Source organism: Sceloporus undulatus, chromosome 5 (assembly GCF_019175285.1).
Source record: "Sceloporus undulatus isolate JIND9_A2432 ecotype Alabama chromosome 5, SceUnd_v1.1, whole genome shotgun sequence".
Lineage (NCBI taxonomy): Eukaryota > Metazoa > Chordata > Lepidosauria > Squamata > Phrynosomatidae > Sceloporus > Sceloporus undulatus.
Genome location: NC_056526.1, coordinates 35,332,415 through 35,357,679, shown reverse-complemented (window position 1 = coordinate 35,357,679; position 25,265 = coordinate 35,332,415). Strand labels below are relative to the sequence as shown.

Here is a 25,265-nt window from a genome sequence, read left to right as displayed (position 1 = left end):
ATGTCCCATTTGTGGCATTTTTGCTTCACTCATGATATCCTAGAAACAGAAAAAGCTGATAATATAAATACAAATAGCTCATAATCAAATTTCAAAAACTTTGAAAAGCAAGACCTGAATAGCAGGTGTAACACAAACACACCAATGACAAAACAGTTGTGAAGCTGGCTACCTCCTAAACTGTTATCAACGTTAATTCAGATACATGATTCCTTAATAGACTGATTTTTTAAAAAATAATTTAGTGAGAATATTTGTCTGTCTTCAAGTACCCAATGATTAAATCAGTTATCTGGATTTCAAGCAAGTTTATTACTTTGTGGCGATTGCACCAGATAGAGGACCCCTTGCAATAGAGCAGGGAAATTTTGGCCTGCCAGATGTTGTTCAACTGCCCCCTCATCATTCTTCACAACTGTTGGTGCTGGCTAGGGCTGATGGAGACTGCAGTCCAGCATCTGAAGGGGCACACTCTTGCTTTACAAAGAGTTCCTTCAGTCTCCCAGGCCATGGGGAATAATCCACTCCCAGCAATGTAGCACAAGATATATCCCCCCTCTCTTTACATAAATGAAACAATGCACCAAAGAACAAACAGGAGGTAAGAGGCTGAAATAAAAGAGTGTACTTGAGCAACAAGAAAATTAGGCTAAAGTCCTCGTAGTTCTTTCTGGATGAAAATTACCTTCTAGGGCATGCCTAAATCACACCTAATCTGCTTTACTACCAGTTCTCCAGTAAACAACCCATGTCAAAGCCCTTCCTTCCGGCTGCTTCAAGAACTTGACCTAAAATGCCCCATACCCAACACCTTAAAGGAACTGTGTTACATCACAAAGGGATCAGACAATATGTTCTACAGACACCCACAGGAGATAGAATGTTACTCCACAATGTCTGGGCCATCAGAAAGTGATTATAAAGTCTCTCCCCAGGAAAGTGTTATGAAGTGGGAATAAGTCATAAGGCACAACAATATATGTTACTATTTTTGTGATAACTGAAATGTATCACATAATAGCTTAGATGAGTAAAGGTTTTGATTTCATTGCAATGTTTTTGAAAATCCATCCTTTATAAGGAATAGTGAGGAAGTTCACATATAATGAATTTCTCATTATCAGCATATGTGGTAGGTCATCCAATTCCAACTGTAGATATTACTGAGTGATCACAAATAGGAGTAGGGAACTTTAGGTAATCCAGCTGTTTCTACCACAGGTATCACAATCCCTTACCAGTAACCAAGCTGGATAGGTCTGATGAGAGTTGTAGGACAAAACATCTGGCAATGATAAAAAAAGGTTCTCCTGAAGCCACTATTTCCATCCAAGTAGGATTGTCCATACAGCAACTGCCCCTAGTCCTGTTCTGGCATTGTTATGTAGCACCATATGTGAGACACGCCGCTTCAAAAGCTCCACATCTTCTCTTCTCAGCTGACGACAGGTAGCCTACCTTATGGGTAGAGAACTGGTTCTCTACCCATCCTAATCAGACATTCAGATAGAAACCACAGAATCTTAAGACTTGGAATAGACCACAAGACCCTTGCAGATCAGCTCCCTGGATGAAGGTCCTGGTGTGTGAGGCTTGAGGAAACAGAATGAATTTCATTAGTCCACCAAGCTGCCCTCTAAGCAAGCTTCTCTGGAACACAGTTCCTCAGCCATCAATTTTTTCACCTTTGAAAAATTCAATGCATTTCATTAGACAATGGATTTAATTTCAAGGCAGATCATTGTTGAAGACAAAAGAAATATCTGAAACACTGAAAAGAATACAAAAAGGTTTCCCAACCTGCCTAAGGCAATGCAACTAGGATCTAATGAGTAATGACTCATAATTAGCACTTCCAAGATAAAATCCACATGTTCACTTTCTCCCAGTCTTTACTCCTTGAAGCCAAGGAAAGACTTCAGATTTACTATGCCTGCTATAACGCAGATGGGAGGTTGACGACAGAGCAAACTCTGTGTGCCTGTACATAGACATGCATATTTTGTAAAGCTTAGCACTAGACACACTGTACACAAAGATCACTTTCATATAGCTCAACAGCTGCATGAAGAAAGCAGCCTCAGAGAGACTATGCAAAACTCTGGATAGAAACAAGCAATGGGGGAACACTACAGTTACAGTCCTTCCTAACTGGAACCATTTCTGATGCCACACAGTTCTTTTTATAAGGCAGAAATGGGCAAAATGCAGCCCTTGGGATGGGTATAACACCTCCAATGAAGTTTTTGTGGCTCCCCAGCTTCTTCAGACGGCCCATTTTTCTGGCAAAAAGGGGAGGGTGTGAATGGTCTTTTTGGGAAGCTTTCAGAAGTGGCAATTAACCTTTTAGATAGTTCACAGCCTTTGCCCAGGCACTGTTTAACATTTTTTAAAACCCATCAGTTTTCAAGACCAGAAAAGATTATCAGCCACAATTAATTTATGTAACTGTTAAATGTATTCTGGTGCTGTAGTACAATTTTTATGTGGATATCTATTATCCAAAGGATGAACTGAAACTTTAAGCCAAGGAACAGCTCTGAAAGAGGACACCTTCATTTATCTGTACCATACTTTAGAATTTCCAAATTGTTATGATTGGTGCTACAATTGCAACACCTCTGTTGTGGAGGCTAATGCCTCCCTGCCATAGAGGGAACTTGATTTTCATGCCTTTCATGCGTCTTCCTGTGATATACCAACAGTTAAAACTCAGGAGCAAAAAGAAAAGGCAGGAATTTGCGTTTTTCTTTATTAGTTACATTGTCTGATGTTTAAATGCTGAAATGCATCTTGGACCATATGGCTTTTTTGAGGCCATTTACAGAGAAAGAGGCAACAGGGGGAAACAAAACAAGGGGAAGCATAACTGTGAAATTAATTCAGAGACAGCCATGTTAGTCTGGATCAGTATGCAAAGGGATCTTGCAGCATCTTTGAGACTGAGAGAAAGAAAGAAGTTGGTAGCATAAGGAGTTGATTGCATTGTCTTGCCATACTGGCACTAGTTTAAGAATGGCAGCATACTAATTTGTATCTTTCTTATCACACTTTTCCCCATGCTAGTGCTTTGGCAATCCATGATTGCATGATGTTTTCTGCACTGCCAAATGCCACCTTCTGGGAGGAAGGGGAGACAACCGATCACAACTGCCAATCACCTCCCAAAGCCAGTTGCTGTATGAATCTGCACAGAACCTTTTGGTGCTGTGAAGGGGGAGGGGGAAGAGGAGCAGAATCATACCCACTCACACCACATGCCTGCCTAAGAAGTACTGTAGCAGAAGAGATCTATTGCACAAAGGCAGTTATGGGATAGACATGAGATTGAGAGCCTATCGATGGGTTTTTCCCATCAAAGAAAAGGTGCATGATGGTAAGAAATGTAATGCAAGGCAGTAGCAGGAGGGATACAACACTGGGTGATAAGTTCTGGCTAAAAATGCTTTTATCCTGTTAAAATTCCACTTTTATAGCCTCGTGATAAAGTCTGAAGCTTTTTTAGATGTAAGTATACAAAATCTTACGCAACCAAATTCTTTCTTTCAGTTAGCCTTAAAAGTGCTACAAGATCCCTTTGCAGGTCAAATGAATGTTCTTACACAGCTTTGCTCCTTGCCTGTTGGCGCAGTCTGTATGGAATTGAGAAAAGCCAACTTCTCTTATTTCCAGAAGTTCACTCTTTGCTAATCAAGGACAAAAATTCCAGTTAAAAATCTCATAATGGTACAGAATTGGAAGAATTCCCTGATAATATAAGAGTACTCTTCCCCCTGCTTCATGTCCTTGGGGGGCAGGAGGCCATGTGTGAAGCTCATAATAGGCTCTCTGTCTTCAGAAGCAGTATTTCCCAAAATATAGAAGAAAATGTGTGATGTCATGAAAGTGCAGAGTACAAATTGAGAGCTGGAATGCCTAAACTGGCTATTTTACCTTTTACTTCAGTGTATGTATCAACTCCTTCTGTAATCTAACACCTTGTTAAATATTGGATAAGGCTTAAGTTTTTAGAAAAGATTGTGCAATGAGGCACCTATGTAGGAGAGCATACAAGCAGGCAATGTGATCCTTAAGGATCAAATTTGTTTAAGGCCAGCCATAACCCATTGCACATGAAGACTAGTGGGGCTTGGGAACATGAACCATGGTAATCGAACCCCAGTGTCAGGTTCAACTGCCTATCTATACTGACTTGATCATGCTAAGGACAATGATAAAGCCTAGACTGATTCTCCTGGATGTCCTTATTGTGCCCTTTAAATAATCAGTTGTACTGATTTTTATTTTTTTGCTTCATCCAATTTACATTTAATTGCCTTTCTTTTTGGTCTAACAAGGGTCAAGGTTAGTATAGGAAATCAACATATTCTCAAGCTAAACTCACCTGATAAAGACAGACAGTTAGATGGTAACAGTGGAGGACGAAAGTAAAACGAAAGTCTGCTATTCTCCCTCCTCCACAGTTTGACTTTTTGGACTTAATTAAGAAAGCCTGGGCTCATCCCACCAACTGTTCCTCATATTTTAGTGAGCAGATGTATGCAGATCTGTGTCCCACATACTCACACATGCTCCCTCTGCATTGGGAGCCACACTGGATGGGGGCTAAAAGGTATTCCAAGGAAATAATTTCCCTCCTACCACCTCCTGATGTGAACAATGAGACTATGACTATGACAAAAGGCCATTCAGAAAGTCAAAGGAGGAGGATTTTTTTTTTTTTTTTGGAGGAAGAACTGTACACAAGTACCTTGGGTACAAGTTACCCCCCTGGTTCCCACATCCAAAACAGTCTTGATTTCCTGAGGCTGGCCTTATACAGACAGAAAAGTCACTTTGGATGTTGCCTAGAGAAATAGAATTTATCCATCTTTTGCAGTTATTTTCTACTTCTTCAAGTCCATGAGCTCAGGCATCATCAATGAGTTTCTCACCATTCTCTTCCTCCTTCTTGTTGCATTCCACACCCTCATGTCCACCTCCACCACCACTTTCTTCATCCTCCTCATCCTCAGCCCCATCTGTGAAAACATCTTTCTGGCCATAATTCAGGGTGGTGCGTGCCAGATCCACTTCAATGGGGAAGACATCTGCATCCCTCAACACAGCATAGCAGTCATCATAGTACTTTGAAAGGGTGGAAACAAAGCGTTGGAGCTGAAACACAATGTCTTGCACTATGAAGGAAGAAAGGAAATGTAAGAGTCATGAATATGAAGACAGAATACAGCACATAGAGCCTGTACAGACTGGGAGGAAAGGGACAGACAAAGGCCACCCCTTTCTCCCCTGGATCATGGCTGCGCCAACCAAATGGCACGGCAATGATGCACCTAGAAAAAGTTGTTATTATTAGTTTCTCAGCTGTTTTTCTCTTACAGGTCTAGAGGCATCTCTAAGGCTGTTCAAGGATAGGCGACTCTTTGTATGCTTTTGTAAAATAAACCAACCAAGTCTTTGGACAGAGAGAAAGAAAGCAACTACACTTACCATGTTTCTGATCTAGCAGCTCCATCTTTTCTAGTACATCCTTCCTCATCTTGGCAAAGCGTGTACGTGCCTCCTGGCGGCAACGCAAGATTAAGCGGTATTCATAATTCCCAGTGCCGACCCGATAAAGAGGTTCGCCAAGTGCCTGCCCAAAATACCACATTACTGTAGCAACCAACCAATTGTGTACTGGTTTCAGACAGGGCAAAATGCATCTCTGATGTGCCCTACCAAACTCCAGCTGCTCACATGATCATGCTGCAACACTGGTTGGCTGGTAGCCCATCATGAAGACTCTGAACCAGCTTTTGTTGAGGAATGAGTAGAAATATACAACCGTCAGGGCAGAGCAGTTAAAGTTTCTATCAAGGGAGATGCATCACAAGGCCAAATCATATGGTAAACAGGATCATGAAACAAAGGGATTATTACTACAAATCAAGACGGATGTTTTACTGAAGAGAAATATGCTTATTCCATAGTTTCATAATAGTGCATGTAAACAGTTACTGACAGGGATTTCCACTCCCATGTGTGTACAGCACTCCCATTAAACATGTGTGCTTGAATGCCATGTGTGATTTTGCTCATTTCCCTCTGCTTGGGGGGAAAAAAAAGAATGTAAGCAATGCTAGCTATAGAACTGGGGCTCAAATTCTCATCTCAGAAAGTGTCATCTTTCCCCAGACACAAGTCTAGCACTTCAGATGCTCCCTGCCCCTCTCTTTCTAGCCACCTCCATATGGTTTGGCTTTTTGTTCAGCTCTGAGATAGGCCCATGTGCTTGAGTTTAGGGCCGCTATCAGAAGCAATGGACAACCAAAACAAAGTATCTCTGTATTTAAATCATTGTTATCTATTCAGAATCTAAATCAGGTGGAGAACAAGTGGTTCTTCTCTTATGGTTATAAATCTTTCATTCTGGCCTAAATGGTAGTGATCAAACGTTCGAGAAAATGTCTCTTCAATTGTATTAAATGAACTCTGAATTACGGTCAGTGGGATTCTATACTGAGTTAGGGTATGGAAATTAGAACTGCCTTTTCAACATTCTTCAAGAAGAGGACTAAGTGTATATCCTCTTCAGGATGGCAAGGCACGTAAGGCAAAACTGTTGGTTGAAGGTGATCAAAAATCAAAGTTTTGAAAATTGCTTTTGTGGGGGTATATTTTCCTGGCTGGGGGTTCTGGTAGCTATAGTCCAAAGAAGAAATTCCAAGCTCTGCTCAAATATTGCCAACCTCATTTCATAGGGAGAACTGTAGACACATATCAGTCACTTTATTTGTACCATGCCATTTCATGTAATGTTGTTAGATGCTCCCAGGGCTCTCTTGAAATTATGCTTGGCAATGTTAAACAATTGAAACAAACATAAAATAAAAATTTCTTCCCAGTTTCTCTAAGATGCCTTTAACTGTTAGAGCAACTGGAGTCAGAAAAGGAATGTTATCTTCCATAAGTCTGCAACATTCTACAGAATAACGGCAAACACTTTGGCAAGCAGGGGCACTATATATCCACCCCTACATTTAAACGTGTGGAAGCAGTCAACCACTGGAATGCCTATAAGCAAACACCAGACTACAATGGAAGCAGACAGTATGCTAGAGGATCAGTACTTACAATGCAGCTGTATTCCTCATCATCCATCTCCTTCACCTTGAGACAGTAAGACTGAAATGGAATAAGAAATATACAATGTTAACATCTTCCACAGGGAGAGTTGTGTTAGTCTATTGCAATGAAAACAAGAGTCCTGTGGCACTTTAAGGGTTATGGCATAAGAGGTCTTCCCCAATCTGGTACTCTCAGACATGTTGGATTAGAATTGCAATCATCCACTGCCAGTATGCTTGGCCAGGTCAGTTGAGGATGATTCATGTTGGAGTCCAGCACATCTGGTGGGTTCCTGGTTGGGGAAGTTTTATTTTGTGGACTAGCATGCATATCATACATATGAGAGATTATCTTGAATTAAAATTTACAGGCATAGGGGCCACCTGAACTCTGCCATGGAAAGCGTTACTGAGAATTCCCTGCATGGTTTTCAACAGGGCAACTATGGTACATTTTCTACCTGATTCTCAGGCTCCATCAATTTCTTTTAACTTTTTTGAAGTCCTGCTGGATCTGATGCCTTAACTATATTCTTGCCTCACTGGAAAGGTAATTGCAGAAGGGAAGAGGGGTTTTTTTTAAGGAAAAAAATGTAGCAAAGAAACAAATAAAAGGAGAAAGACTGTTTAGACATTAAGAATAGTAAATGAAGGGAGAGAGTCTGAAGCGTTCTGTCACTGGCAAGGCAATATTGGAAAAGGTGAGAAAAAAAGAAAGGGAGACAACCAATTCAACAGAAGGAAAAGGACTCATGTTTCCAGCCTCTGGAACTGGTGTGAGAGGATATAACTCAAGTGACTGTGGACTGCTCTTCTGCACCATCCAGAGAATGAACACTCAAGCCTCAACCAATTGCTAGTCTCAACTAAAGCAGACCCACCAAATCAATAGAACTTACACGTGCATTAATTTATCAAGCTCTCATTGATCTAATGGGTCTACTTTAGTTGAAACTAGTTATCAAATTCAGATTCTTTTTTCAATGTTTTTCTGCCTGAACACTTTTAAAAGCTGGAGGTGAACTAACCAATGAAACTGTTGTTATTTGCTGTTAAGTTGGCCTTGGTTTATAGTGGCCCTATAAATCAGATTGCATTAAGAGCTCCGGTCATTAACAGCCCTGCTCAGAACTTGCCAAGTCGTGGTCATGGCTTTCCTGAATAAATCAATGCATCTGTAATCCAATTTTCCTCTTTTCCTATTGTTTCCTACCAAGCATTTTCATCTTTGGCACTCTGGTGACTCAGTGATTAAATGCCAGTCCTGCAACCACAACCTTGTAAGTCCGAACCTGGAGGGCTCCAAGGTCGACTCAGCCTTCCATCCTTTCCTAGATCAGTAAAATGAGTACCCAGCTGGTTGGAGCAATTGGCTTACAGATTGTAAACCACTTAGGGAGTGCTAGTTCACTGATAAGCGGTATAGAAATGTACTTGCTACTGCTGTTGCTATTTCCTAGTGAGCTGGTTTTTCCCCTTTGTTCACTTTCTTGCAGAGCAACTGTCTGTAGCCACAATCAAGATTTCAGACTACAGGAATTACAAGTTTAAGCATTCTTACCACAGGTATGACACTCTTTCAGTGTTCAGTACATTAGCAACAAATATATTTGATCTACTTAAATTCTTAGGGTCCCATGATTTTCTAAAGAAATAATATTATCTTGGTTAAAAAAAAGCATCTCACCAAATACTCAAACTTCACATCCAAGTATTTCTTGATAGTTAGCCTTGTATCTGGAATGGCTTTGTTCAAGTAAGTGTTCAAGTCAGTCAACATCTGTAAGACATTAATATTGAAAAACAAAGATGAAGCAAAACTGGGCAGAGCAAGTTCTGCATGTAACCAAGCAAATAATCTCAAGGAATTTACTAGAACATGACCTGAGAACAACAACATTTGTATCTTTTCCCACTGCAACACTGTAAGACTAGGACAGATTCTGACCATGGCCAAATTTCATGTGTAGAGGCAGCAAACATAAAGGGAAAGAGAGTTGGGACAGCATGGGGAGGGAGAATGAGCACTATATAATCTTCCAGTGCAGCAAGTTTTGCCACTTTTGGCTCTGGTTCTACTGACCATTAGCTGAGGCCCCTCCACCCAACTAGGTTCATGGGTTAATTGCTCTACTTGTGGGAGGGGAGTTCACCATTCTTGCTTTAGGGCACTGACAATGTTAATCTGGTACTTGGTAAATGCCTTCAACTTCATCCAGAAGGGAAAGTTTTGAGAATTTCCAGTCCTTTTTCTTTTGATTTTACCTTTATGTTTCCAGATTTGCATCCAAACTCTTATTTGAAATATACTGGGTTCACTTCATTCCTCCCCACTGTGTTCTTACTTTTCCCACACCCAGTGACCATGTATCACATCTATAAGCTTATTGCATGGCACTTGGAAGAACAGGAACGGAACGGAACGGAACGGAAGAACGAGGGGGAAACGTGTGTTACTGCACGGAAGAATGCAGTCGATGTCGCCAGGAGTCCCCAAACTGTTCCCCAGCCGTTCCACGTTCAAAACCATCCTTCAAAATCAGTTGCCATGGAACAGTTGGGGAACGGCTTGGGGACTCCTGGCAGCATTAGTGGTGTTTTCCCGTGCTCTAACACACATTCCCCCCATTCCATTCCCGTTCCTCCAAGTGCCATGCGATAAACCTACTAGACACATGCACCATTTCAGAAATTGATTTTCATCATAGCAACGTTTAGCCAACGTAACACATTAAAAATTAGAACCACTTTGTCTTGGTAATTCTATGTCTTTCTCTTTCTTCATCGGTGTTGAACCTGTGTCCTGGAAACTGTATTTACTGGCAGCAGTCATCTTAGCTAGTGGTGGTATAATATAAACAGACAGGCAAGTAGATACATATTTCATTATGGAAAATACTGGCTTAGTTTAAAATGACTCTGGGAAAAAAATGAAAAGTTATTGATAATGCTGGGAATTCCCAGGAAATTCTTTGGAATGAAGAAACTGTCATGTGGATTTCCAAAATAAAACCAATTTCAGTGACTTTTTTCTTGTCTGGAGGGGGTCTTAGACACTGGGATATACAATACTTGATTCTAGCTTACCATGTTAAATATCTACATCATCATAGTCAAATAATAAAACACTTTTCACGCTCTTAACCAACTCTCATCAGCAGTTTCCTTAAGACTTTGCTGTTGTTGTAGGGCACCTCCTGATGGGAATAAGGTCTCTAGCAATCCAGGTTTTGTTCCTGTACAAACCAATTTATTTTGAAAATCCCTATGATTTTGCCTCATTCTGAAGTTCTTTCCTATGGGGTCCCAGCATTATCAAAAACGTTTCATTCCTATTCTTAAGGCTGGTTTAAATTTATCCAATACTTTCATTAATACAAACCAAAAGAAAATGTATCTGTATTTGTGTGTGTGTTCCTACTGTCTTGGAAGCAGTAAAGATGTCTGCTGCCAAGTAAACATAGCTATTGTTTTCAGGACACAGATTCAACAAAGATAAAGTAATATAAAGAGACAGGACTAAAATGAAATGATCCTAATGCTTAACTAATAAAACAATGTAGTACTTTGATTATATCATCTGAATAATAATAAAAATGCTCAGTGGAAATTGTTGAAAGTCACTTACTGAAATGTTGTAGGTGACTGGATGTGAAACATGACCAATGTAGAGGGAAAGGAGGGGAAGGAAAAAACTCACAATATTTCAAAAAAGAGATTTGATGCAAACCCATCAATATGCAGATACAAAAAGACCTGGAAATTCACGTTTCTTTCTGAGACTTTTTTTACCCATATGTAGGCACCCGTAGAATAATTTTAAATTAATTTGAATGCAATGAAGGAAAGTCAGATTCTTTCTTCTCATTTCTCCATGCCACCCTAATAACCCCTTTCACCTGCAACATGTTTCTTTACCGGTTTGATGGTTTTGAGAAGCCGGATCCCAAACTTCTCAATACTGCGATGAGCATCTGCAAATTTTACAAATGCCTCACTAGCAGCTGGCTGAGGCTCTCGAACACCAATGACTGAGAAAACATCACCAAATGCTAGGGAAAAAACAGCAAAAGCATACTGTTGGGAACTGTGGCCAATATCACAGATTCATTTTTAAGGCACATTAATGACAACTCAGAAATCTTTCCCCATTTCAGTTAATTATCATTATAGAATACAAATGCTTTTATCTCTTTAAATTTTACCACACCAGTGTAAGCAAATGCTGACTTTTCTCTCTCACTATCCTGGATAATGGCTCATATTGTTATAAGACTACCATGCAGCCTTGAAGAACATTTTAGCATTTTCAAGACATATGCCAATAAGAGATTTCCTGCCAACAATAGTATAGCTTATGAAATAATCTTAAACTAAGCAGTCTTCTGGTCCGTTTACCTCTATGAGTCTGGGACAGTTCAAAGAAAGCTCTGAGGAGACTCTTTGTGTGTTCTGTCATACCTAGACAGAAGTGGAGGAAAAGAACAATAGTGATTCAGTAAGAACACAGGCACCAGATCCCATGGGAGATCATCAATGAATAGGTGCTGTAGGCTATATTTCAGAGGAAGGAACTGGCAAAACTACCTCTGAATATTTCTTGTCCAAGAAAACTCAATGAAATTCATAGATTAACTGCAGGTTACTGTTGATATGAAGGCACACACATGCACACACACTGACAAGTATGCCAATGGACCTTGTAGCACCTTTGAGACGAACGTGCATCTGAGGAAGTAGGCTCATGTATATGAAAGTCCTTGCTACCAACTTCTTTCTTTCAGCTAATCTCAAAGGTGTTACAAGATCCCTTTGTGTACTGATTTTCCACACTAACACAGCTATACTTTTGAATTCTACACACATACAAGGATACACTATTTTGATGTTTCTGTAGCTTCTACACTCTCTGCTTGAGCACCAAACCAGCCATGTGGGAGAAGAAAACAAAGTCAAAATGTGGCTAGGAACATTGTTCTAGTGATGTCATATATTTTATTATGCACAACTGGAGCTCAGGTCAGTTCTCATTACTGAAACTGGTTGTTTGAAAAAGCAGTATATCAAGAGCACACACTTGCAGGTAAATACTTTTCTATTTAAACAGACATTTAGGGATTGAATAGCTGGAGACAAGGGGACTTAATGGATGAATGTTGCATCTTTATCTTTATTGTTATGTTTTAGAAATAATTTTATATGATTCTAAATTGTTGTATGCCTTCCTCTCCCTACAGCTGAGCTGACCCATGCTGGCCATATCTGAAAAGTGACCTAATGACACACTTAATAACTCTTCCTAGCATTAGTCACCTGGGGAGCCGGGGGGGGGGGCAGTGAGATCGCTGGGTTCCCTGGTGGCGCAGTGGTTAAATGCCTGTACTGCAGCCATTCACTCGAAACCACAAGGTTGCGAGTTCAAGACCAGCAAAAGGGCCCAAGCTCGACTCAGGCTTGCATCCTTCCGAGGTCGCTAAAATGAGTACCCAGACTGTTGGGGGCAAATTAGCTTACTTGCTAATTAGCTTACTTGCTGTTCACCGCTATGATCTTTGGAATAGCGGTATATAAATAAAACAAATTATTATTATTATTATTCACAGTTCAGGAGCACCCCCAGATTAGCATTAAACAGATGAACAGGACAGAGTGGGAAGAACAAAGGGATCTCAAAATGCCAGGATGAGAGACTAACATCATCCTATTTCATGAGCTGAGATTGGAAGGACATACTGGTGGCTATGGACAAATGTAATGCTAGCATGCATCCTCTGCTGCATGCAGCCTTTGGGGCCAAAATGTTTTGCACATCTCTGCATTACAGAGAGAAAGCTGGGACTGAAAAACCTGGTATGTATACCCACTATTGCTTTTCCAAACATAGCAAGGAATTATGGGACTTGCATAACTGTGTATCTGGAAGGAATCAAGTTGGGCAAGCTATGTAATGGTGGGTTCCTGAAAATCAAATGAGTCCTGAAAAGCAAGATCCCTTCTCAACGTTGCAGACAGAGAATAACTGATTTACCTTTGTACAGTTCAGCAGTTCTTTCCAATTCTTCCAGTCTCTTCACTAGACCATCTGCAGAGATGATAAAATTAGAAGGACCAATTAATATTGAATTATTAATTCAGTATTAGCCTTGTTAGGCTTTCCATTGTCAAAGTTCTTGCAAATCCTAGACATGCACATTACATCTCATACATCGTGACATGCCTTAAAGGTAAAGAATTCCTCATGATTTGGCAATAAGGGCAATTCATATTCAGATGAAAGCTGGTACACAAGGACCATCAGTCATAGATTAAGAACATGTGTTATCTCTAAGTCAGAGAATTAAAAAAGGAGCATCTGCCCCATAGAACTTTTGTGAAGCCCTTCACAGAAGTTTGAAAGATTAATCCAAGGTAACCCCCAGATCACTGTTTGTGAGAAATAGAAAGCAGAAACTAATAAGGTGCAGCAGGCCAAAGAGTTCTCAGAGCAGATAGTACCAGACCAGACTTACAACCAGTGGCATTCCTAGGGGGTGCAGGAGGTGAAGTCCGCAAAGGGTGACACCTCAGAACAATCCTGTCAGGCCTTCCCAGCTTGCTGGAGTGTTGGAGGCCTCCTCACAACGAGCCCTTCTGCTGAATTGCTGTGATGATGGAGGATTTCTCAAGAGGAGAGAGCCAAGTTCCTTTCTGCTGGCTTTGCCGTGGCAGCAGAGGCCTCTTCATGAGGAAACCTCCACCATTATGGAATGGTGAGTGCCAAGTGTGCCCTTTTGTCCGCTGCCATTCCCCTGGCAGTTCTTACACACCAAGGCCCCATTCCCACTGGGTGATAAAGCAATGAATCTTGCTGTGGGTCTGGCTCAGATCGAGTTCCTGAGTTGTATTCGAATCACTTCCATCGTTCCCATTACAAAAGGGAGCAAATGGACTCAGTTTTTCTCGACCCATGTTCTTGTTCCCATTGATATTTCTCCTTTGTATTTTGTTCCCCGTTCCCATTGCCTGTCTGGAACCGTTTTTTTTCTTTTTTAAGCTGCCAATCAAGTGCTTAGGCGATTAGACGTCACAGTGATGTCAGTTGCTTCAATGCATTTTGACGCAGGTTATTTTTGTTGCCTGCTCCCACTGGCGTCTTTCAAACCTGTTTTTCTGAGTGTTTTTTTTAGCAGTCAATGGATCACTGAAGGGCCTGAGCGCTTGTGTGGCTAGGCGTCATTGTGATTGGAAGAGGGGAAGAAGAAGAGGAGGAGAAGAAGAAGGGGCTGGCTTGGTGGCTAGAGAATTGGAGGAGACAGACAGGCCATGCAAACCCACTGGGAGACCTTGAGCAAGACACACACTCTCAGCCTCACAGGGGAAGGTAAAGGCAACCTCCCCCTGAAGAAACTTGCCAGGGAAACTCTGCAGGGTTGCCATAAGTCAGAAAGGAGTTGAAGGCACACCACCACCACCACCACCACCACCACCACAACAACAACAGAAGAGGAAGAGGAGGAAGGGGGAGGAGAAAGGAGGAGAATAGGAGAAAGAAGATAACAAAGAAGTGGAGGAAGAGGGGAGGAAGAAGAAGAGCAGGAGGAAGAAGAAGAGGAGGAAAGGAAGAATATCAGGAGCAGGAGGAAGAGAAATAAGAAGGGCCCAGCTGGCGAGCAACAAACCCCAACTCCCAGGCCTCAGGGCAGGGGAGCATGCGTGCACCAGAGACAGAGAGGCTGCATCCACACTCTTGGCACCTCATTCACTCTTTTTCTAGCTCTAGGCTATTGAATTCTGGGAGTTGGAATATGTTGTCAGGTCCAGAGTGGAAGAGGGAGGAGAAGAAGAGGAGAAGAGGGGAGGAAAAAGAGGAGGAGGAGGAAGTGGGGAGGAAGAAGAGGAGGAGGGAGAATAAGAGGGGATCCAATTCAGATCCAAAGGTCTTCCTGTGTGTGTGTGTGCCCAGTCCCACAACAAACTCCAGCTCCCAGGAGGGGCAGGCAAGGGAGCATGCAGACGAGCACGCACCAGAGAGAGAGAGAGAGAGACTGAGGCTGCATCTACACTGGAGAAATCACCCGGTTTGGCACTGCTTTTAAGTATCCTGGCTCAAGGCTATGGCATTCTGGGAGCTGGAGTTTGTTGTCGGCCCAACTCCCAGAATTCCATAGCCTAGAGCCAGGAAAGAGTGAAAGTGGTGCCAAACCGGGTGATTTCTCCAGTGTAGATACAGCCTAAGTCTCTCTGTCTCCCTCTCTTTGGGCCCCCCTTGCCCCATCCTAGCTACGGGCCTGCTACACATGTGATTGTTTCCCACACCACCAAGGAAAGGCTATGCGAATGGAGAAATGGCACCGGAAATGCCACGAAAGAGAACAAAGCAGGTGACACCCCCAGACCAGCCCCTTTAACATTGGTCCTCCCATCCAAAATTACCCAAATCGGACACCCGACGTTTCCATTAATTTACCCCAGATCAGACACGGTCCCTGGCAAAAGAACCACTGGAAAAGTGGTGTCAGGATAACCTGGGTTATCCACCGCTGATTCAGGTTTTCGCTAGAGAAATCAATCAAAGTAGGATCGAATGCGAATTCAAATGGGAACGATTTTCCTTAAACTAGGATTGAACACGAGTTCAAATGGGAACGATGTTCCTATAATCCAATTCTTGATTCGCTTTATAGCCCAGTGGGACTGGGGCCCAGGTGACATCAGGGGTGGGGATGCACAGTATACAACTAACAAATAACTTAGCTTTGTTACTTTTTGGGTATGAGAATATAACAGCACTTTTTAAAATGAAAGAAGCAGAGATGAACTTACTTTATTGGCGTAATTAACAAAACTTTCAAGGCAATTCTAAATGTTACTTCAAAAGTTAAATTTAAAATATTTTATAGGCATTTTGACAAGGGCTGTGAGATAGGAGTCCTGAAGTCTGAGCCAGAAGCAATTTCAGTTAGAACAGAAATTGGAGTAAGTAGAAATGTACTGAGTACAACTCTAGCTTCAATTTTTTAAAACCCTATAATATTAAATGCCTAATATGTTGTGTACTTACTTTCATAAGAATTTAAGAAAGATTTTTATTCATAAATGTTAATCAAATAAATATATTTTATGTTCGTCAATCTAAGTAGGCTGATGTGGGGGTGGTGAAATGCTTTGTACTACCATTTTCTACAGTAAAATTGGTATTATTATTATTATTATTATTATTATGTATGGTATTTATACCCCGCCCTTCAGCCCTAAAGGCTCTCAGAGTGGCTTACAATTATTATTTCTAATTACATGGTTCCCTGCCCTCAGGCTTACAATCTAAAAAGACACAACACAAAAGGAGAAGGGAATGGTGGTGGGGAAGGCGATCAGGTCCAGCAGTTCTTCTCTCACTCTGAGGCCTGGACCAAGGCAGATGGACTGGAGGGAGGGCTCTGCTTCTTAGTTCAGGCCAGGCCTGATGGAGCTGGCAGGTCTCCCTCTCCCTCTGATGATGTAGATGGCAAAGGGAGGGTTACTAATTAATGTACATTTGCCATTTTTGAAGGAGTTAAGGCTGAAGTTGGAGTCAAGACAGTAGAAAAATATAGGAGTCGGAGTTGAAAGTTTGGTGTATTGAATCCACAGCCTTGATTTTGACAAGAATGTTTCAAAGCTCTACATCACTTTCTTAGTAATCCTGACAGTTTATTTTAAAATAATAAAAGTATCAAAAAAGTAAAAAAAAAAGCAATGCAATTGGCTTCTTTTCAACATTGTGATGACAAAGGATATCCCTCAAAATAGTAACAACTTTTTAAAAAGTAAGATTCTAGGCTCTGGTCCCAAACTGAAATAAATAAAGTATAAACCATTCTTCAAGAAACGAGAGTCAGATTCGCAGCATATTTAGTAACATTATATGACACTTTGTTTCATAGTATTTTGATGTTTATGTAACATTTAGGAAATTGGGTAATCCTTAACACTGAGTAAGAACAGAGTTATCCTTAACAAGTGGCATGGTAATTATCTGCATTTTGCAGAAGAGGGGCTAAGGATGAGAAACAGCAGCCTGTCTGTGGATCATCTAGACAAAGCAAGATCTTACCAGGGAACCTCCTGTTCCCTCACGTATTCTGCTTACCATTACAGAGGATGGCTCGGCTTAGCCCAAGAGCGTCTGCAGTCCCTGAGCTCATATTCTCCACCAGACGGTGCTTCACTTTCTTTAGCACTGTATTCCAGAAAACAGATACAGAAACCATGAACAGGATCATATCTCTGTGCAGAAAGTACGATATAGTGGGCCCTTGGTATCCGCTGGGGTTTGGTTCCAAGACCCTCCGTGGATATCAAAATCCGTGGGTGCTCAAGTCCCATTAAATACAATGGCACAGTAAGATGGTGTCCCTCATATAAAATGGCAAAATCAAGTTTTTATGTAATTTATATAATTTAAATGTATTTTCAAACCATGGATGCTTGAATTAGTGGATAAAGAATCTGTGGATCTGGAGGGCTGACTGTACTTACACTTTATCTGGCTGAAGCTTACTACGGTTAATTAAAGAAAATGCCTCAAGAGAGCCAGTGCTGCTTGAATTACATCAGTGTTATGAGGGATAGTGGAGTATAAATACAGTAAATAAATAATAAATAAATAAAATAAATAATAATGACATACCAATATCCAAGGTCTTTCCTTGCTTTGGGTCAGCCTGAAGTTTGTTGTAATGAATCGTCACTTCTCCCTAGAACAAAAACCAGAGCTGTTGTTCTGCATGTGCAAGGAAGGGATCACTACCCGCACTGAATATTAAAAATGGATTCATATTCCTATAACTTCACCTGCTACTCACCTTCACCACCTGTATCATTTTAGCCACTTCTACTTTGGTTTTTCCTTTAACTGATTTTCCATTTACACCTGTGATTTCATCACCAGCTGCCAAAGTTCCATCTACAGCTGCAGGAGTGTTATCAAATACCTAAGGTGAAAAGTGAAGGCATGAAAATGTCAAAGAAAGGAGTGAGGAATCAGAACAGCAACATGCTCTTGTTTGTTTTCATGTCACTTTACACACATTATTGAAAAGAAAACGTAGAAGTGCCATGGGTACCACATTCATCAATACTTAGTTTGTTCTTGTACACCTCTGCAAAGATATTATGCCACCCTCAGCCTTTTTAAAATTATAGTAATACTATTCTCCCAGGAAAAATCTCTTTTGCACTGTACTTCTCTGAGATTAAAAATTCCTATTGGAGATCAAGAATAAATGTGTTGTATCCATATCTAGGTGAATGCAATTGGCCTGATAGAAGCAGACCTCCCTGTCCCCTTCTTGCCAAGCTATCTTGTTGAAAACGCTATAGACCATGATGAAAGGGTTGAAATTTGGAGAAATTGAGGATTCCAAAAAATCAGGGAAAAGGAAATTCTTCTAACAAATCTCTTCAGTGCCTGGATCTAATTCAGTGTTTTTAGAACCCCATCTTTTTAAGTGTCTGCCAGACCATTGAAATTAGACAGCCACATTTCAAATTTTAAATTGTTGTTTTCCACATTCCATATCACACTATTTGGATAAGTTAATTTTAGGTACTGAAAAAGTCCAGCTGTTACATGTGCAGACATTTGTAGTCCAACCACTTGTTGTTGAAGAAAGTTAAATGCAATCACAACTATTTTTGTACCCTGAGATTTCCCCCTAGTTCAGCATCCATGACAGGAGTGATTGTAGATTTCACGATTACTCACAGCTTAATATTACCCATTGCTACCAGTTTTGGGAAAAAGATAAATTGACTAGATCACCTGTGGACACATGCTTTTAACTCATATGACTTGCTATTCAAGTTGCCCTGTGACAGAGGCTAATCCACGGAGGATGAGAATAACTGATGCAGAGTTCCTGTGAACAAAACTCCACTTAATGGTCATTCCCACTGAAGGATCAGTGAGGAAGATTCACATATTCCTCTTTTCCCCTACAGCACTCTGCAAAGCTACTGGGGGACAGAGTCAGGGAATCACAGGAAGAGTGTGGACATGGCACATGATGGAGGGGACAGATTGCAGGAGGACTGTTAAAATCATCTACCTGCATCTTCCTCCAGCAGGAATCTCTGCTGGATCCTAGTCTCTTCCAACAATGGAACACTCTGAATCTAATTTATAATTTATGTGCCCACATTTCTGCATATAAGTCTGCGGTGCTACTGAGAAAGTTCTAATGAAATTGCACTGTGCTGAAACATAAAGTCCTCTCTTACCAAGGATAAAACACTCATTGCTATGAACACTGACCTGAACAATATAGAGACAGGGGCAATACTGAGCTCCTCCTCCAATGCTGATCCCAATTAGATTTTGAGAGTCCTTCTTCAAGGTCACTGTCCCAGGAACAGTAGGGATTCCCCTAGAACAAAGCAGAGGCTTACAAACATACATAAAAACTTCCACCACCAGTTTCCATCATAAAGATGGAGACGTTAAAAATTAATGTTGCCTAAGACAATCTCAAGAGTTACCCAGGAAATAAAGTGCAACAGAGTGAGCTGCAGCTCTTTTTTTACATTTGCTTAAAGTTTATGTTTATTTCATTTAAAAAGAGTAGCATGCACAAAAACATAAGAACAATCAAACTACTACACCAAAGTACCGTAACTGATAGAAATTAAGATAACAAGAAAAATGACACTTATATTTTAGAAATAAAAGCAGTACAGCAATGAAAACAACTACATCCCAACGTATTTGCATAATCTGGAGGAGCCTTCTGTCATGTAGAACAGTTCCAGTGTTGCTTTGCAGTCTAGTGACCAGGGCCAGGACCTTTCTCCCAAATCTGTAGTTCCCAGATGAAGGTCTCCCTATCAAGGCACAGCAGCTTCCACTTTCATCTTTAGGAGTGGGCATATTTGTGGTTCCCCCCCCCCTCATTTTAATAAAACTAAAACCTGCGTACTTCAAAATGCCATTAGGACACAGATAGTAACATTTTATATCCTTTGTGACAGACTATACATTTTGTGTTTTAAGAGCTAAAATAAAAGTTTGTGTTTCATGAGGAAGTTAGTATTACTTATATTTGCTCCCTGAAAACAGCATCTTTCTTCAGTAGTACAGAACAACCCTAAAGTTATGGTAATATAAGTGGTTTCTTTGGATGAGCAGCCACTCACCCACAACTCGGTTGGATTTTTTAGATGTTGGCAGAGAGAGGGGAATGTTAATTCCCCCCATTGACTCCACTGACAATAAGGGGAGTGATCCTGTGGATCAGTGGTGGCCCCAGAATACCCCATTCTGTCTACTTCTCAATACCAGCAGAATATCACTCACTGGTCAACACTGCCAACAGAGTTTTAAAACAACAACACAAAATTCATAGTGATAGAAAGCACAGGGAATAAAAGTAAAGCATTTACAGCTTGTCTTCTTCAATGTCATAGTCCAAGTCTGCAAACATTTTTCCAAATTACTGGAGGCTTCTTCCTGAAGATTTTGATTGCCCCAAGGTATCTGGAAAAGAGAAAAATCCCATAACCACAATTAATAAGGGAGCCTCAGAAATACCAATCTTCTCTTTTCTTATGTTCTAGTTTTTCTATAGGAAGCTGTTTCAGCTCATCTCCATTTGCTGCTCAAAATGAAAGATGATGAGAAAGATCTCAAAAAGAACAATTATTTTTGTTGTTCAACTATCAGACTATTGAATAAAATATTAAGCATCTGTCAAAGCAATATCAGATGTGATTTGCTATCTTTGAATCGAACAGCAGTTCTGAAGTACATAAAGCTCATCATAGGTTTCGTATTATACAAGTACATAAACAGCACGTCTCAGTCGAGCGCATGCAAACAATATCTGAACCAACTTTATTATTATTATTAATATGATTTATTTATATAGCGCTGTAGATTAGCACAGCGCTGTACATACAAACAATAAAATAAACTTTGACAGACTGATATTCCCACATTCTGCACTGTATAACAGGACAGAACAATTTATTTATTTATTTGAAGTATTTATACCCCTCTCTTCAGCCCCAAAGGCTCTCAGAGGGGCTTACAAATGGTTAATTACAGTTCCCTGCCCTCAAGCTTACAATCTAAAAAGACATGTATCTCAGTGATACAATGGGTCCTTGGTATCCTCTACGGTTTGGCTCCACAACGGTTTGTGGATACCAAAATCCGTGGATGTTCAAGTCCCATTAAATACAACAGCATAGTAAATTGCTGTCCTTTATATCAAATGGCAAAATCAAACGTTGCTTTTTGGAATTTATATATTTTTGGAATAGTTTCAAGCTGTGGATACTTGAATCTGGGGATAAAGAATCTTTGAATATGGAGGGATGACTTATTTAACAGTAGAAACCAGCCTGGTAAGAATAAGCAAAAAGAGTGGGCTAGGCTACCTTGAAGTTTTCTGCCCAAAGGTCTATAGTCGTGTACCAGCTCACACAGCTGAGGCATGGGCATATCAGCATACTTTTTGGGACAGTTTGTTGTTCTGTGCCTTCAAGCTATTTCGGATATGGCAATGCTAAGGCAAAGGTATGATGGGCTTTTCTGAGGATGAGAGCATGTGACTCGCCAAAGTTCACCCAGTGGGTTTCCAAGGCCAAACAGGGAATCAAACACTTATCCCAGAGTTGTAGTCCAACGCTCAAACCATTACATTACATTGACTCTCTACATGTACCTAATTCACACACAGGAGGCTGCCTTCACAGTGATGTTTATCATTATATTTACTGTACTGTATATAGGCCCATTCTACATGGGCCTTTGCCACGCCCCCGGTACGTCCTAGGGGTTGGCCGAGGACGCAGCGTCTAATCAGGCCTCAGCCCTAAGACGTACTGGGTACGTCAAAATGACGGTGCTCTATACACATGGATGCCGCCATTTTGACGGCACGGATGCTTAGCGTCAGCACGTCGCGTCACAGTAATGACGCCGCAAGTGCGCCATTGGCGCCTTGCGTTGTCATAACTACACCACAAAAAGAACCCGCTTTTTGCAGATTCTTTTTGCTGCGCCAGGGAATCACACGGTTTGTCCGCTACGGTTCCCTGGCGCAACAAACATGGGTGCCGGCAGAGCGCCCTTTTTGGGCGCTCTGTAAAGCGCCATACTCAACTATAAGTCGACCTCATGTATAAGTTGAGGGCAGGTTTTAGGGCCAAAATTATGAATTTTGCCATGACCCATGAATAAATCAAGGGTAAAACTTGGAGGCTCCTTCAGTGTGTGTATGTGTGTGTATGGCAAGGGAGATATTCTAATTGAGGCCTTTTGCTTCATCATTTCAGCTTTTGTTTTGTCTTTCACTCCCTAGACATTGAGTGGGAGAGGGACTTTGTTTGTTTGTTAAAACACAGTCAATCACCCAGGACTCTTTCTGCTTGGCGCAAGAGACAAATAAACTGCTCTGCTGACTGCATGGGGAAATCTGAAAGAGCTGCTATCACATACCATATTGACCCGTAAATAAGGTGACCTGGGATTTTTGGGTCAATTTTTGGGCATAAATTTCTTGACTTATACTGTAGCCAAGTGCTTATGCATGTGAAAAATAAGAACCCTAGAATGCAACCTTGGTTTGCACATTACTTTATTCCAATACCCTCCTCCATGTTAACCAAATTACTTTTTTATGTAACATATGAGAGTCTCAGTGGAATCAGAGACTGGCCTGCCTCTGACTGGAGGCAACTCTGTGTCTTAAGCAGAATGATTTCTCAGCCCTTCCATCTGAAATCCTTCAGCTGAAGATGCTATTAACTATATGAACCACGCTTTGTGTCTCGATGTGTAAATTGGGAAGGCATTATCATTTACCTCCACACAAACAGGTTATGCCTACTGTATGCTCTCAAATATGAATGTAATGAAAGGGTCTTCTGCATAGGTTCAAGGGGGCTTCTAGGCAAAACTTCTATTGTTCAACTACCATACTTCATTTACAGAATTTTATAGAGGGCACAGGGATCAATGTGCTTGTATCCCTCCCATGTTTTGCCACCATTTCTTCCATCTTTTTTCTTACCTGGGGGAATAAAAGAGTTAAGGGAGAGAAGGCAGAATAAGCATACAGTGTCTTTTGATTGATAATGCTATCAGCCCTCTATATGAAAGCAATACCAATCCCCCCCCCCCCCCCCCCAGCTATTTGTATTAGAGAAAAAGCTCTTTCACAGCTTGGAGCATCCCATCTGTAACAGAAGAATCACACTCTCAAAAGCATGTGCTATAGAGGGGATTAGATTAGTGCTATTGAAAATGGTCTATGGATCAGTTGCAACCTGTAAGACATTAGTTGTTAGTGTATGATAGGTTTCCAGAAAACTCTGCAAACATGATATCGATATTGTACAAATATGATATCAGTCCTTGTCACAATAGGGAAAAAATGTTTGCCTATCATATCAGATAGTTTGAGAAGAAGTGACAGGTGACAAAATTTATATAAATATACAAATTAAAAGACAGCAGGATTTGAACACTAGAAAAGCACAGGATCCCCAATTTGTCTTCTTTGATATCCAGACATTTGTTGTGTGCCTTCAAGTCATTTCCAATTTGAGGTAACCCTATCTTTTCATGGCAAGATTTGTTCAGCGAGGGTTTGCTTCCCCAGAGGCTGAGCACACATTAACACCTTTAATACCATAACCCTCCAATAACTAATAATAATAATCGATTGACTGTGTAGATCCATATGAATCAATTACTCACCAAATTTACATAAGAATATAAGAATATAACCTCCTTGCAGTTATTTTGATAGTAGATAATCAATTATTTCTGTTAAAGCCATATATTTACTGTATTCCTAAATCCTTCCAGAAACACGTCTCAAAGTTTTATCCTTAACATTTGTATGTACTCATGTATTTATATGATACGCTTGAATATAATGTTTATATGATATGCTGGAATATAAATGTTTCTAACTGGATGTAAGGTAATTTTTGTAACCATTTTATTATTTTACGCTAGCTGTATGCCGTAATAAATGCATTCATTCATTCAATAATAATAATATTAATAATAAAATTTATTTATATCCCATTTCTCCAAAAGATCAAAGCGGCTAACACTAAAAACTCCCATAAAATGCAATAATCACTTGCTAGCATTGTATCTCCAACCCTCCCATCCACAATAAAATACAATTAAATTACTGAACAATTATTAAAGCAATTATTAAAAAGACAATAAAGACAAGAGTACAAGGCAGGCAGTTAGGGCAGTTGTTGAATGATTAAAATAAATAAATACATAAATAAAATTAAATGCATTGAACCCCCTCAGGCAAACAAAATCAACCCCCCCCCATCACACATTACACTTTATATTCGCTCGATCTTTTTGTATACTTGTTATTGTTGCTATAGACACTGCTAGTGTTTTAATAGATTAATTTTAATTTAATATATTTAATCTTGTTTGAGTGGGGGAGTTGGGGATGTGATTTATACATTACCACGTATTGTACAGTATATTGAATTGGTTTTACTGTAAGCCACTTTTGATTGCTGTTAACAGAAAAGCAGGATAGAAATAAATTATCATTATTATCATTATCATTATTATTATTATTTATTATACAAGGTTGCTTAAATACAAGATTAAACATAGTTGATGAAATACAAGTACTATAAATATATAGTACTGTACAGGTGAAATACAACAAAAAGCGTGTGGAGATCTAAGTAGCATTACAGTACATGGAATGGTTAGACCATGGCTCTGGAGAGCTGGGTTCAAATCCTGGCTCAGCCATATGGAAACCCATTGGGTGGCCTTGGGCAAGTCACACTCTCTCAGCCTCCTCTGAAGGGACCTGCCACGAAGACCCCATGATAGGGTCTCCATAAGTCAGGAATGAAGCCAGCAACAACAAGGGAACACTCCTCCTCTTCAGGATCCCCCTCAAAGCCTCCCAGCTGGGCTCCCTCTATCCCTTGCCAGTAACAAAAAGGGGGGCTCTGGACACCTTTTGCCCTCACCGGAAATGTCCACCTGGAGCTCCTCATCCGCCTCCACCTGCCTTCTTCTCTTTTCCTGCCTCTACCTGTCAAAGCCCTTCGCCCCGCCCCCGGCTGCTTACGTCACTGCCCACTCTGGTTACGTCACCTTAGCTAGGCGGCGGTTGTGGGGGGGGA

General features: G+C 40.7%; 1 protein-coding gene across 2 annotated transcripts; it reads right to left on the bottom strand.

Moving 5' to 3' along the window:
- Window positions 1–1,704: 1,704 nt before the first annotated feature.
- On the bottom strand, window positions 1,705–25,265 carry PICK1 (protein interacting with PRKCA 1). Of its 2 annotated transcripts, none has more exons than XM_042469954.1 (13): window positions 25,110–25,265; window positions 20,508–20,601; window positions 19,384–19,495; window positions 17,933–18,061; window positions 17,758–17,824; window positions 17,218–17,307; window positions 13,138–13,191; window positions 11,508–11,570; window positions 11,028–11,161; window positions 8,797–8,889; window positions 7,117–7,167; window positions 5,491–5,635; window positions 1,705–5,177 (listed from the first exon to the last, which is right to left on the bottom strand). In XM_042469954.1, the coding sequence occupies exons 2-13, from the start codon at window positions 20,546–20,548 to the stop codon at window positions 4,909–4,911; spliced, it is 1,248 nt and encodes a 415-aa protein (XP_042325888.1). In that variant the 5' UTR covers window positions 20,549–20,601; window positions 25,110–25,265; the 3' UTR covers window positions 1,705–4,908. The 2 variants fall into 2 exon arrangements, with proteins under 2 accessions (XP_042325888.1, XP_042325889.1); XM_042469955.1 differs by having other exon boundaries at window positions 25,097–25,263.